The sequence below is a fragment of the Medicago sativa genome, chromosome 8 (assembly GCF_051527215.1).
Source record: "Medicago sativa cultivar Bolivia chromosome 8, Bolivia_mono, whole genome shotgun sequence".
NCBI lineage: Eukaryota > Viridiplantae > Streptophyta > Magnoliopsida > Fabales > Fabaceae > Medicago > Medicago sativa.
Window position 1 is genome coordinate 83421571 of NC_140756.1, and position 15679 is coordinate 83437249.

The following is a 15679-nucleotide window of genomic DNA, read 5'->3' on the forward strand; positions in this document are numbered from 1 at the left end:
ATGATTGAAACCTATAATGATTTAGTTACTCTAATTGGTAGAAAGTTAAGGCAAAGAGTACATGACCCCATTTGATTGGTTGAGAAATCAAACAATGACGATAATTTGATGGTTGCCTTTGAAACATGATTAATAAGTGGTAAAAATTCAATTAGTTTTTCATTGAAAAAAATGAAGCTATTTTTTATTTGTTTACAATAGTGAAATTTGCATATACCAATTTTTTTTTTTAAGAAAAACAATTAAAAAACTTTATATTTTGGTGCGTCTCACACGGATTCAATCCAAATGTGATTGCTACCATTTTTGGTAAAAAAAAATAATTTAGCGGAGTAAACTTCGTAATATTATACAAACAATAATCAACTTATAAAAATTTTTTCTTAACAATTTTTTTTGGTAATGAATGGGTATTTCTTTTTAGGAAATGGATCCTTAATCGGCGGTAAAAGGGTTAACATCGTTTTATTTATTATCTTAGTGAAATTAAAAATAAAAGAAGATTTACATAGGATCTTTAGTGCACTCTTGTTGAGATTAAAATACTGAGTAAAATGTACCAAAAAACAAATATTACTAAGCAAAAGGATTTGTCCAATGTAATTGTTCTTATTTGGATATTTTTATAAGCTTTATTTTAAATAAAAAATTTCATTAAGCTTTATTTTTTTTCGAGAGAATTAAGCTTTATTTTATAAGCTTTATTTTAACGGTTATTTTTCATTCAAACTCATTCATGAATTTTCATTGTCATTTAATCCTTCATTTAATTTAATTATACATTTTATTTGATGTTATAAAATTTCTGTTTCAAGCAAGAGAAGTAAAACACGTTGTTTGATTAATTTTTTCTAACGTTAATGGTTGATTCATATTTAGAAACAATGGAAATGGAACATGTGTATGGTACCATTGCAAATTTTTTAAAGGTAATAAGATCGTATGTAAGATGGATCGACTATATATAGGGAAAATGCTAGCAGATTATTGAACATTAAACATATGATTAAAAACGCAAATAATTCATTTATCATGTTGAAGGAATTGAACAAATTATTTTTTAGAGGAAAAAGAAATTGAAGGTAAATGATGATCACCATTAAGGAATTGATGGTAAATGTTATTAATTATCTTTGACCATGCATATTATGTAATCAACTAAAATCAATGCATATAATTTTCATTCAAAACAAAATTCTTGCAGGGATAATGTATGATTAAAAGGACACTTCTTAACCAAAATTCTTGCTTGTTCAATTTTTTAACAAAATATGGCCTAATAAGTTTGATTGGAAAATTTGCCTACCTTGATTTATTTTTCCAAAAATTAAAACAAATATTTGGAAAATTATTTTATTAAATTTTTCGTAGGAAAATTAATACGTAAAAATGATTTTCTATTTACTTAGGATATTATTTTCATAGATTACAAAAATCATGAAGAAAATACAACGATTAAGTTATAATTGAGTAATAAAATAGAGTTGAAACTCGTATAATAAAATCATAATCAGCTTTTTAGTACAATTTAAATCAATAATTATTCGCCTATTTTGATTTATTTTTGTTGTGCATGCCTTTTGTTTATTATAGAGATTCAAAGTAGATATTTTTTTTTATTTTGTTTAAGATTATTAATTGAATTGTTAGCATGTATAGAAATGATTGACAAAAAATTATAAAATTTTCACCATAAAAAAGGACAATTGTTTTGGCACGTGAAAATCTTCTCTTTCTTGATTTGATTATGAATGTTCATAAAAATTACTAAATTAATATGAGTAAGTAAAATAACTTTGAACGTTCGTAAAAATTACTAAATTAATATGAGTAAGTAATAATAACAAAAAAGAAGTAACGTGTTTATTGTAGGAAATTTACAAATGAAGAATTAAGAGCAATTAAGTCTTGTAAGCAAATTAAAATGTCACGTGTAATATATTTTTTATCTTTATAATAATATAGATTCATAATTTCATATATAGTGAATGAGTTAACTTGTATATAGCAACAATTTTTTTTATTGATATATCAAATCACTTTGTTTTATTGGTGCATCTAATCAAATTGCTTTGTTTTAAAATATAATTAAAAAATATGAAAAAATAAACAAAGACAATAAAAACCAACCAACAACATTCTTTCAAAAAAAAACAAACCAACAACATTAACGTAGCAAAATTATAATTTGAAACGACCAGATTATTTTTTTAAGGAGAAACAACTAAATTATTCCTTCAAAAAAAACTAAATTATATATTTCAGCCAAAAGAAATAAATGATCAACAAACAATTTGATGATAATGCCGGTAAACACTAAAAAGAACATTAGTACTTGTTTATATCCATGTTTCATAGAAAGAAAAAAAAATCTCCATGTTTCATAGATCCTTATCAATCCTTCTCAACCTTATTTTTCTAAAATTCTTGGACGAAATTGTACCTTGCTGCTACGTGTTGATCCCGATATCAAATGATCGCTTGAAAGGTGTGAGTTCAAAATTTAGATGTCTAATTGCTAGGTCTAGCCTCCACGTTACATATTAGATCCATAATCCCCGGATTTTGATAAAGAAGTCTAGAATTTATAAGTGAATTAAAAAAAAATGATAGATAATACTATCAAATATAAACAATACAATGAGAGAAAACTAACAGAAAATAGTATAAATGAAAACACCTTTTTACCCGAACCACCATCATATACAACTTTCGTTACGATATTTGGAAAGAATTCTGAATTCTTTGAATGAATATGAAATGGTGAAAGTTGAACCAATATTTATAGAGAAAAATTGAGCAATAAAATTGTTGATGCAAATCTTAAATTAGAACTTTTTTCACATGTAATTATAAGACATTTATGGACATTAAAGGGTGATTGTTTGATTAGTGGAAATATTAATACAAAATGAAATGGTTGTAGGTTCAATAGAGAGCATATTCTTATAGGATGCCACTTTTATATTGGCATTCATATCGGTATCAATTGTAATAAATGGCAAGGTCAAACATGTGTTAATATGTAACAATGATTTGTCAATAGCCAATAATCAAGCTACAATTAGATGATGAGGTGCACATGTGTATTAGTGATGCTTAGGTGTGTAATACATTAAATGAAGTTTAACATAGAAGAGTGCCAAGTGTACTTTTCAAAAAAATTATGGCAAATATATATAATAGAGATTGCATTGCTTTTCGAAATAATACTATTATTAATAGGAAAATGCTAAAGAGTGTCCTTAGGGCATTGGTTAAAGGGACAAATATATAAATGTTGTATTGGGAAATGATGAAAAGTGATAGATTTGACTTTTGAAAAGTTAAAAAATTGCAGTAATTCAATGCAAACTTATCATTTTTGGTTTCCTTAACTAATGTCCTAAGGGCATCGGTTAGCATAACCCTTATTAATATGATTGGAACCGAAAATGACAATAGTTATTCCAAATTGATTAAGAATATTATAGATATGATTTGGTCAAAGAAATATGCATTGAAACAATCTTAATATGATAAGATTTTTTTTACAAGACCTCTTTTTTTTTCTTTTTTTGTGGTAGCCGGGGTGAATCCCGGACCTTTGCATATTTTTATGCATTGTCCATACCAACCGAGCTACACTCACGAGAACAAAATGATAACTAAAAAAATTTATTTTAAAATTATTTTATATATTTGTAGAATTAAAATTGGGTTTTTGATTTTAAAAAATTGTTGTGCTAAAATTCAAATCCATGCCTTTATTTTATATATATTATACAATGCAATGTTTTAAAACCGGACCGGTGATCGATCCGATCAAGGCACCAGGTCAGGTCGAACCAAGTGGATCACCGGTCCGACCGCATGACTATTGACTCTGGTCTATATAAAAATATTTATGACCAAAAATTACATTATGAATGAAATTTTGATAAAAAATGCTGTCATTTTTTTTCTATTTAAAGTTCGTACATTAAAAAAATTATATTCAGAATCGCAAGTTTGCAAGTTAATTTTTTAACCGCAAGACAATTCAAGCTAATTCCAATCCAAATTCAAATTAGCTCATACATTAAACAATAATACCGCATAAAAATACCTCACAAATAAGTTCTAATTTTGATTCCATCTTTAAAACATAGTATGTTCTAAACATTGTTACAAACCTAAGTAAGTTACATAGTCAACAAAAAAAAAAAAACAAACTCAAATAAGTTATAATAATTCACTAATCAATAAACTATTTATACCTATGGAGTCAAATTGTCATAGTCTTGACATTTGGGTTGGGAGTATTTGTTATTAGGGTTTTTGTCTTCATATATGCCATGCCTTTTTATTAAAAAAATGAAAAAGTGGGTCGAGTGGCTAAACCGGTTCAGCGGTCCGCCCACCGACCCGGTCAGTCACACCGGATTTCAGCGGGTTAATTGAATATCCGATCCTTTAGCCACCCGAACCCCCGCATCCTCCGGTTTACGGCCGACCGATCTGACCGACCGAATTTGTCCGAGTTTTAAAACAACGATACAATATTTTTAACAACTGAGTTTTTTTTTTTTAATGAAACAACTGAGTTAAATTTACACGACAAAATCTTCAATTATTATTTTTCGTTTGGTACAAGAAAATCATAAATTTCAAATATGGAAAAAAGATTTATTAATGAATAACTCGTCCAAAAAATAATATTTATGAATGATGTAGATGTAGAACGAGTCCCACCATTACCGCCTAAGACAATAGACAAGTGGCCTTTGTGTATGAAATTATAAATGACATTTATTTATGAATTTTTTGAAAGGAAATGACATTAATGATTATTTACCAAAAAAAAAAGACATTTATGATATATGTATCTTATACTCCCTCCGTCCTAAAATATAAGCAAAAAAATCTCATTTTCTTTGTATCAAAATATAAGCAAAAAACACCAACTTTTATATTATTATTGTGTTTTTTCAAACAAATCATCTTTTCCAATATAAAATTAAATGCATGTTGCATTCAATTTGTTTCTCTTTTTATTTTCTCCATAATTTTTAACCAATGAGAATTATTTTTACATCTTTCCATGAAACTTATTCCAAGGAGAACACAAAAAATTATACATCAAATCACTAAGTATTGGTTTTCTTAATAAGTGTGAATTAATGTTTTTTGCTTATAAAAAAAGACGGAGGGAGTAATTCTATAATCCATTACATTTCAATAATTTAATCTAGCTGTTGTCTCAGCGTCTTTGATTGATTCGTCCTCAGAGGGTCAACAGGGACGGCCATAACCCAACCCAGACGGACCCTCTTTCGACGAAAAACCCTAAATTATCATCCCTTCTTCTTCTTCTTCTCCATTTCCCCAATTTCATTCCCTTAATTTCTCAATTCCCCGATCACAATAATTCTTACTAAGCTATGTCTTCCGAGATCGAGGTCGTCGAGGAGGTTCAATCTCGCCGCGATCAACAATCACCCCCATCATCATCATCTTCCGCCGCCGTCGACGAAGTTGCCAGCCGGAACGACGTGTACACTGCCGCGGCTTATGGGGATTTGGAGAAGCTACATAGATTGGTGGAGATTGAAGGTTGTCTTGTTAACGAGCCTGATGGTTTGGGTTACTACGCTCTTCAGTGGGCTGCTCTTAATAACCGCACTGCTGCTGCTCAGTACATTATTGAGGTTTTTCTCATCCATTGCTCTAGACTATAGTTAGTAAAAATAATAAGCTTTAAAATTAATAAAAATTATTTTTTTATTAAAAAAAATTCTAAGAAGAGCTCAAATAAACGCACCCTTGATAGGATTAGAAATGACAACATTAAAGAGAGAGAGTAGATTAGATGGAGGGTAGTTAAATCACTAGAGGCAGAGGAACACTTAAGAAAACTATAAGAGAAACTATTAAGAAATATGTGGAAATTAATGATTCATATAGAAATATGAATGATAGAATATCAAGGGGGAGTCTTGACGCAACGGTAAAGTTGTTGTCACACGATTGAAAGGTCACATGTACAAGTCCTAGTCCCGGAAACACCCTCAGTATAAAAAGCAGTGTAGGCAGCTGTGTATAATACACCAAAATGGTGGGGACCCCTCCGTGGACTTTGCATGCGGGAGCTTTAGTGCACTTGGCTGCCTTTTTTTAATGGCGTTATTTGACCCATGTAGTCGACCCCGCTTAGTGGAACAAGGCTTGATTGTTGTTTTTGTTGTTGTAATTATTGATGTTTAAAAAGGGATACCATAGTAGTTAATAGCGGATAGCGGCCGACCCTAAAAATGCTATAGCGGGATAGCACATAGCGCTATAACCGCTATTTCATAAAAACAAAAACAACAAAAATAAGGAAACAGAGAGAGCGTAATAGAGTTTTATATGAACAAAACAGAGGATTGTTTGTACAAACTACAAACAGAAACGAGAGAGAGCGTAATGGAGTTTGGAATCCATAATAACAAAGAAAACTAGAACAAAAAAGTAACAGGACTACAGAGTTTTGAGATTGTTAAACAAAAATAACAGGATAACAGAGCAAACGCGACAAAGTAGAGGAAGATTTACGGCGAGAGGTGAAGAAGTTTTACGTAACGGCGTAAAAGCGAGAGGAAGATTTACGAAATACCCTTGTTTTTTTTTAAACCAAGGACAATTTTGTATTTTCTCTTAAAATGAAATAGCGGTTCTAAACCGCAAAACCGCTACGAAGCGTTGCGCCGCTATAGCGCCGCTATCTCACACCGCAATGCTATGGCTTGTTGCGTAGCGTTCCGGCACCGCACCGCACCGCGCGGCCGCTATAGCGGCGCTATTGGCCGCTATTGACTACTATGAGGGATACTTAAGAGGAATTAGATTGATGATGCGGCCTTTAGTTTGATTTTGTTTGGGTAGCTTGGTTCAGTTTCGTTGATCTTGTCCGTGTTATGTTACGTAAATGGAAATTGAATATGTTATTTTATTATGTTGCGGTTGAATGTTCTTGTCTGTGTGTGTTTGATTTTCAAAATTTTGAATGATAGTAAGTATGGAATTAATGTTTGTTATCTTTATGTAATGCATAGAGTTGGTTGGTGTTTAGGTATTAACTTGTTTTGAATTGGTATTGTTTGGCAGCATGGTGGAGATGTAAATGCAACAGATCATTCTGGCCAGACAGCATTGCATTGGAGTGCGGTTCGGGGTGCTATTCAGGTTGCAGAGCTATTACTCCAAGAGGGTGCTCGAGTGAACGCCGCTGACATGAATGGGTATCAGGTTAGATTGATGTGATTATTTTTTCCTTTATATTTATCCAGGAGATCAGTGAGGGTATGGAATTTCAATTATGTTATGTGTCACTAACATTAGATACTCCATATCTGGTTACTTATGCCAAACTTTAGTCTCAGACTGTCATCTCACGTCAAGTAGGATGGGGTGCTAAATGTCAATTTAACTAATTTATAAACATGGATGCAGATAACACATGTTGCTGCTCAATATGGTCAGACGGCTTTCCTTTACTATGTTATTTCAAAATGGAATGCTGACCCCGATGCTCCCGATAAAGATGGAAGATGCCCCTTGCATTGGTAATTGAAGTCAACCTTTTTTCTCCCTATTTTAATGGATGTTTTTATTTCTTTATTTGTCACATTCTACTCCACATTCAAACACCCATTTTGTGAGATGATATACCGACAGATTCATTGCTCAATATGTGTCTTTTGACAACCAGTTTATGGAATTCTGCAAGTGTAGTTTGCTTGGTCATCATTGTAAACAAAAAAATGAAGCCAGGAATGCGTTTGTTAGAGTTTCAGTAAAAATAGCACTAAAATATTGTCTGGGAAGTTGGTCTCAATTTGCCCAAGTTGAAAATAAATATTTGGAAACTCTTTTAAAATCAAACATGTAATAGATTTTGTTGGATATTCTTTTAATAAGTTTTTTTAAAAAAAATATTAACACGGTCTAATTTCTCTGTCACATTTTTGTTCATGCAATATATAACCCATCATGAAATATTCAATTTAATTTGCCAAGTGGCACATGGAATACATAATTTAAATTTTGTTTGTAGCAATGCTCAATGTACTTTTCTTGGAATTATCTCCATAATATATTGGAATACTAGTTCGAAAGAAAATTTTACTACAACTATAAGACGTGCTATGTTGTTTGAGACTCAATGTTGGGGTGAAAGTTTCGATGAGAAAGTAAATTCATCATTGTAGAGATGAGCATGCTATGATAGAAGAGGGGCCACACGAGACAAGATAGGATTAGGAATACAATTTTAGATAGAAAATTGGGATAGTTCCCATTGTAGAAAAGATGCTAGAATCTTGTCTTAGGTGATATGACCATGTATTTAAAAAAAATGTATGTAGCCTAGGACAGTTTAGGAGGAGGCTTAGACAACTGTAGGCCAATTGTTAGCCTAGGACAGTTTAAAGGTAACTGATCTATTGGACAAGGCTTGTCTAATCCAAACAGCTTTTTTTTTTTAATACTTCCATCTAAAGTTTTTGTGTCTTTTTTGTTTCAAGGAGCCTGGATAAATAATAATGTTACACTAATTTTTTTTTTCTGCAATTGATAAATTTTGTATCACACAACACTAGTTAATACTGGATTTCTTTTGTGCTATTTATCTTGCTTCACATGTCCACACTCCCTTGGAACTGAAATTTTGAAGTCTTCTGCTTAAGTGAAATACACGCGACTACGCGAGTCCACTTTCACACTTTGTTTAGTTGAAGAATGAAAGTGAAAGGAAAGAAAGAGAATGGAAAGACTGTATGAGGAAAGAAAAAGAGTAGAAAGTGAGGGGATTATTTTGGTTGTTTGGTATAAGAGAAAGTGGAGTGGAAAGTTGGAGGAAAGAAAGATCTATAAATAATAATTGACATAAATACCTTTGAATATAAATACTACACACACACACATTCACGTGTATGGAAAAAGAAAGTGGCTAGATTGTGAATAATAGTTCAATTTCACACCACAGAGACAGGAAGAAAAAAGTGGCAATGACTTAAAAAATAAAAATTGAGGTTACAAGTGAATAGTGAAATAAATAAAAGCAATAAAAGTTGGGGTGTTTTGGACTTCTCATGCAAAATAAGTTTCTCAACCTTTCCGTCCATCTGAGTGAAAAGGTTTTTAGTTTGGGTCCCACTGAATTCTTTCTTTCCTTTGCCTTTTTAGTGAGTTCCAAACAAGGGGAAGTGCTTCTTTCCCTCAACTTTCCCTCCTTCTCACAATCTTTCCAGAGTGTCAAAGTGCGTGAATTGATTATTCTCTACTGGCTTCAATTTTAGGGCTGCTTACAAAGGTTTTGCTGATTGTATACGTCTTCTGTTATTTCTCGATGCACATCGGGGGCGTCCGGATAAAGACGGTATGCTCTTATGCTCTATTCTGAACTAATTTTATTGTGCTGAAATTATTCACGTACCGATATATACACTACAAATTGTTCTTTGATTTTAAAGGCATTATTCTTCTATTCTCCCCACTTTATTCAGGTACCACTCCTCTCCATTGGGCTGCTATGCGAGGTAACTTGGAGGCCTGTACCGTGTTAGTACAGGCTGGCAAAAAGGAAGACCTGATAGTGACTGATATTAGTGGCCTTACGCCAGCTCAGCTTGCTTCTGATAGGAAACACAGACAAGTTGCTTTTTTCCTTGTGAGTGTTTTATAGCCAAAATATTTTAATTTGCTTAGTAATGTCATTTGGATGAAAGTTTGCCATCCATCTTTTTGGTTTCTCCCCACCCCAGCCAATGGTTTTGAGAATGAAACTGTGGCTATCTTTCCTGAAAAGATTTGTGTTCATTGAATTTATGTAATATGTGCTCAAATGGATTTTTATGTGTGTTTCCTTTACAAAGAAATGCATTTCCGGTGCTAAATGTGCAAAATCTAATTGTCATTCTTTCCCAATGGTATTAGTAAATGCAGACATGCTTCTGCAATGCATATTGACTTCTGGACCACTTTTACAGCATAAACCTCTCCCATTACAAGATATTGTTTAGATGAGTGAGCGGTGCATGCTGATTCTGTCTTTATGATTTTACACTAGTTAATCATATTATATTTCTACTCGGGAACACTTAGATTTTAAAAAGTGACTTGTAAAAGGCTCAATACTATGCTACTAAAAGTTGTATCACCTAAGACTCAAAAAAGGGCAACCCGGTGCACCACAGCTCCCGCATACGCAGGGTCCGGGAAGGGGTCCCACCATTTGGTGTATTGTACGCAGCCTTACCCTGTTTTTACACAAGAGGTTGTTTCCAGACTTGAACCCGTGACCTTTCAGTCACATGACAACAACTTTACCGGTTGCACCAAGGTTACCCCTCTCCTAAGACTCACTCCTAACAAATTATAAAGCCCACTATATTGGCTATGGAAAAAGAAGTATTTACTATTTACTGAAAGTAAAAATGCTGAAGATGAGCACACCTTCTTGCCCTCTAAATACTTAACAGTTTTTACATGAAAAGGTCATGCCCATTGTAAAGAGACTCTTTATTCTTTTGAATGAGTATGGTTGTCCGAGAGTTTGTAACAAAGTAGCTACCTGGTTCTTTTAAATAAAAGCGTCACATCTGCGTATTTATTATGAATTTGCTTTTTACCTTCTACATTTATGTTTGCTGCTTCACAAACATCATCATTTTGATTTGATGATTGATTGTAGACCTGTCAAATATTTTCACTATATTTGGTTCATATATTGGACACTTATATGCAACAAGCTTTTCTTGCTAAATCTCTTTTACAGGGAAATGCCCGAATGCTGCTTGATAAAAGCTTTGACTCTAACAGCCGCCTTGGAAAGATATCTAAATTAGGACTTGCTCCTGTACTTTGGTGCATAATTTTTGTGCTATTGGTCACCTATATTCATTCGGTCATCTTGGGTATCTATCTAAACTTCCACATTTGAAATCAATTGTGTGTTTCTGTGAGCTCCGTCATGCATATTTATGCCTTTTTTCATGGCCGTAGTCTGACTGTTATTTCCATCATTTCTGTTGATTTTATCTTCAGCAACAAATATGCCAAAGCTGACAGCATCAGCTGGCCTTTTTGCATGGTTTGGAGTGTTGCTGGCTACTGTTGGATTGGTGATGTTTTATAGGTGTAGCAGGTGAGTATTATGGACTTCAAAACTATATATCATCTCATGAAAGTTCTCTAGGCTATTTATTATAAGGACCAGAGCTTACTTTTCAAAACCGTAACATGACCTTGTTTCATCTTTTTTAAGGTTTTTAAGAGACCGTTTGTAGATTTTCTAAGTTATGGAAAATCTCAATGTGATTTTCTGTGTATTATTTAATTATAATGAGGTTGCTATCCTGCTACCGATAGGATAGCTAGATGCTATGTCCATCATTCATGTTTAATGTAATGTAGTAATTATACTTAGGATAGTTAGATGTTATGATTATTTATGGAACTCATTAATATGACTGAAATCTGACCATCTAAAATCCAATGATGCTTGCTTTTCTGGATATATTCCCCAAGTAGCTATTTTTACACTTTAGGTTATTTGATGTGTATTGAAACCTTTTCAACATTTTTTTTCCTATCCTTTGTGTTCAAGTTCTGAAGATAACAAATTGATGGAACTTCAAGGTAGCAATGTTTTGTAAATTGTAATGTATGATTGTCATTATGTACTTACTATATGGTGTGAACTTACCTACAGATAGACATGTAGAGCAGCAGTTCATTTTTCAGTTGTAGATTATTAAAATATCTAGTTACAACTTGTTTCTTATATATCTGCCTTTGTGTAAAAAGATTTTATCTGTTTTTATTGTTTGACTGTTTTCTTAATCTTCCTCAATTTGTTTTTGACAGCAAGGATCCAGGTTATATCAGAACGAACGGGCATGACACTCAGAATATGAAAGATGATGTGAGTTTTATTCTGCTATACCTAATTTCTACTTTGATTCCAGCACTACCCCCCACCTGCAGTATTTCATTTTTATTTCCTTTTGCAGTTTTTACCATATCGGTGTGCAATCTCTGTGTTCTAAATATATATTAAATGTATATGCCAATGACTTCAAAAGTTCGAATGGTTTATCGCAGGAGCCTCTTTTGAAGATTGAGAAAAATAATCCTGCTTTGCTAGCTGGAAATTGGTCCCAACTTTGTGCAACATGCAAGGTTGTTTTGGCTTTCTTTAGATTTTCTGCATGAAGCCTTATCACCAGTAATCAATATCTTGCACACACAGATTATAAATGTCTGTCCTTCCTTTGCTTCAAACAATTTTGTACTCAATTTTATGTTGCTTTTTCGTTAGATTGTCAGACCTCTTCGTGCAAAACATTGTTCTACATGTGATCGTTGTGTGGAGCAATTTGACCATCATTGTCCTTGGGTATCCAATTGCATTGGCAAGGTACTTCTCGATGAATTTGTGGTTTACATGCTTTTGCATTTGAATTTTAGTTGAACATTTTAAGCTTTTAATTTTGTCATTGACTTTGACAACAAAGAGGTTGGTGGGCAAGGGAAATTAGTCTCAGATTTTGTTTTTTCCTCTAGGTGTTTTCCTTTGCAAATATGCTTTATACACCGAATAAAATTAAAGCATGGATATGGAGCATGCCACATATCAATATTCAGTAATGCATTGGTGCACCTTTTTTGATGTCTAAATCTTGTTTGCTCCCTTCACAAAAAAAAAAAAAAAAAAAAACAGTCTTATTTGCTGATACATTTGCCATGGGCCTGTCTTGGTCGATCGATCTTCCTTAAATGGAGGTGCTGGTGATTCTTAAGTTTAATTCTATGTTATAGTTGTAGAAATAAAATATACGTACTTGTGTAAGTTGACCATTGAGTTATTTGAATTCATTTTTACCAGAAACTGTTTTTCCAGTAAATCAGTTTTGTTAGTTGGGCTAGACTATTAATCTTATCTCACCCTCTTACTAGAGTGATAATGTAGTCGCTAATCCTACCCCAACGTCATTTTATTCTATTTTCATTATCCTTAAATTTTGAATAGGCGGTTTTATTTTTCTGACTGATTCAATTGGCCGGGTTTTCCCTTGGCAAACAAATTATCCTGATATGTTACATTTTATGATTGCAGAAGAATAAATGGGATTTCTTTGCTTTTCTTATTCTCGAAGTTTCAGCAATGTTGGTTACTGGTGGAGTATGTCTTACAAGTATGTGTATGTCGAGACATAGAGTTACTTTGTTAATTTTTGTGCAATTCAAACAGCTGATAGAAACCAAAATTCTGAATGCAGGAGTACTAACTGATCCACTTGCTCCTTCTTCGTTTGGGGCTTGGATTAATTATGCTGGTAAAAATCACATTGGTGCAATATCATTTCTAATTGCTGATTTTTTCCTCTTCTTCGGAGTGTTTGCTTTGACAGCTGTTCAGGCTAGTCAGGTATGTCTTACAAGCCTATCGGTACAAAAGAATTTCCCTTTCTTCTGATCTGACTTATGTGTCCTTTTTGCCTTTTGTTTTTCTTTCTTTTCTCAGATATCACGCAATATTACAACAAATGAAATGGCAAATGCATTGCGGTATAGCTACCTCAGAGGTCCAGGTGGTAGATTCAGAAACCCATATGATCATGGTATCAAGAAGAACTGTTCTGATTTTTTGATCAATGGGTACAATGAAGACTTGGAGTATGTTGAAGAATCAGGTAACTCTGAGGAGGGTCTAGGAATGATGCACATGGCAAGGGGCTCAACCATAACAAATGGAGACTCACATTCTCATTCTGATCATGCCAACGGAAACGGAAATGGCCATGTTGTTATTAATGTGGATTCAAACAGTACCAACTCAAAAACACATCATGGTCATAGTAATGGTCATGTTCATTCTTCGCATTGTAGTCATAGTAACCAAGGTAAAACCAGAAATGACAGCATTCCTGTGGGATTAGGTCTTGGCCTCGGACGGAACACCAGATCTGTTTCATCCTCGTCGTGATAATGACATGTCTGGTTGTACCTAACTGTAATGTATCGTAGGCGAGAGCATCTTGTTAGATTACGTTAATTCAATTTATTGTGGCCCTTTTCTACCATTCGCATGTTTAATCTTGTGCCTTTACTGTACATTCTCTTCTCTCCCCTTTGTTTCTTTTTTCTTCCTTCATGTATAATAACAAATTTGAGTTGCTATTAAAGCTTATAAGCCTTAAAATCGTCACGGGATGCAAATATATAGAGGGTGTTTTCCCCCACCAATGATTGCCTTATACAGCCAATCCTTTTATGGATAAATGATGTTTGATTACATGGCTGAATTTTAAGTATTGTGAATAAAACAAATATAGGTAAGAAAGACGTATTCTCATATGCTGCGTGATTATTTTTAGGGATATAGCCTATAGGTAAGAAAGACACTTTCTCTTGGAGTTTGTTCATTTGAGAGACATAAATCCTGTGTGAAAAAAAAACGAGCCAGCCTGAGGTTAGTTCTGTAGCAGGTTAAAATAGCCTTTGTGGGAATACTTTAGACTTTAGAGGGTCTACTGTCAAAGATTTTAATTACGCTGGTGCGGTAGGGAAAAAAATTCTTTATTTTTTTACAAGGATCTAATTCATAGTGACACTGTACAACATTTTTACATTTGTGAACTGATTTTAACCGTTCAATCACTTGTTACTTAAAAAGTCACAAATGGTGGTTCATATTGGTTGACAAATTTGAAATATTTTACATTGATAGTACATGAAAATTACTCTCATTTTATAACGCAAGACCACTTTGGTATAACTTTATTTTGACTACTTTAAAATGAACTTCTACTCGAGTAGTTGTTAATAAAAATAATATAAGCACATAATAGATGCATGATAAATTCTAGATTTGTATTTCTCTACTGTTTAAAGAGTCCAAATTAATATAAATTCAATGTTTTTAGAGGGTCTCTATATTTAAATGATTTTTTTTAGTTTTTCAACATTGACAATCATCTCCTATGAAAAAAACATTGACAACCATCTTTATAAAAAAAAAAAAAGGTTTACAATCATCAAATTCTTGTGGTAAAGTCGCAATAAAAATACGTGTCCTTTGCTGGTCCAACAAGTATGGTTTACGTATATATAAAAAAAGACAAGTATGATTTACGGCATTTACGTTTGCCAAGTTTGCAAATTTGCTCAATCACGGATTAATAATAATCATTCTTTACAATAAAATTGGCTATGTTTTCAAGCATAATGGCGTTTGGCCGTATGGGGTTAACTTTTCATTTTACTTTAATAATACGATGATGATCATATTCATTTTTTTGCCCATGATGGTATGTAGGGAGAGAAGTAGGATGAGCCACGTCCAAAAAAAAGAGAAGTAGGATGAGCTACATGAGTGGTAAAAACAAGAATTGGCATGATATTAAAATTTAAGGTTTTAACATGTTAAAAAATCTATTTCATGCTAATATATATATGTCATTATCATACAATCTATCTTGTAATTATACATTTATATTCAAGTATTTTTATCAGAAAATACATTATACTTCAACAAATACAAATATGAGAAGCAGTCTTGTGATATTTTCAACTTGCCTTTCATGCTCATGAGAATATATACAAGACTGATATGATTCTTGTCAAAAAGAAAAAGAAAGAAAAAGATGACATTTTTTCTTTGGGTGGAAAATAT

General features: G+C 32.7%; 1 protein-coding gene across 1 annotated transcript; it reads left to right on the forward strand.

Annotated features, from left to right (window-relative positions):
* The first annotated feature begins 5191 nt into the window (after positions 1 to 5191).
* TIP1 (Ankyrin repeat family protein with DHHC zinc finger domain-containing protein) lies at positions 5192 to 14206 on the forward strand. Its single transcript, XM_085731265.1, has 13 exons — positions 5192 to 5669; positions 7108 to 7248; positions 7453 to 7565; positions 9300 to 9379; positions 9507 to 9670; positions 10778 to 10916; positions 11047 to 11146; positions 11869 to 11926; positions 12106 to 12183; positions 12323 to 12421; positions 13121 to 13199; positions 13284 to 13432; positions 13529 to 14206. The coding sequence occupies exons 1-13, from the start codon at positions 5403 to 5405 to the stop codon at positions 13988 to 13990; spliced, it is 1929 nt and encodes a 642-aa protein (XP_085587391.1). The 5' UTR covers positions 5192 to 5402; the 3' UTR covers positions 13991 to 14206.
* Positions 14207 to 15679: the final 1473 nt, after the last annotated feature.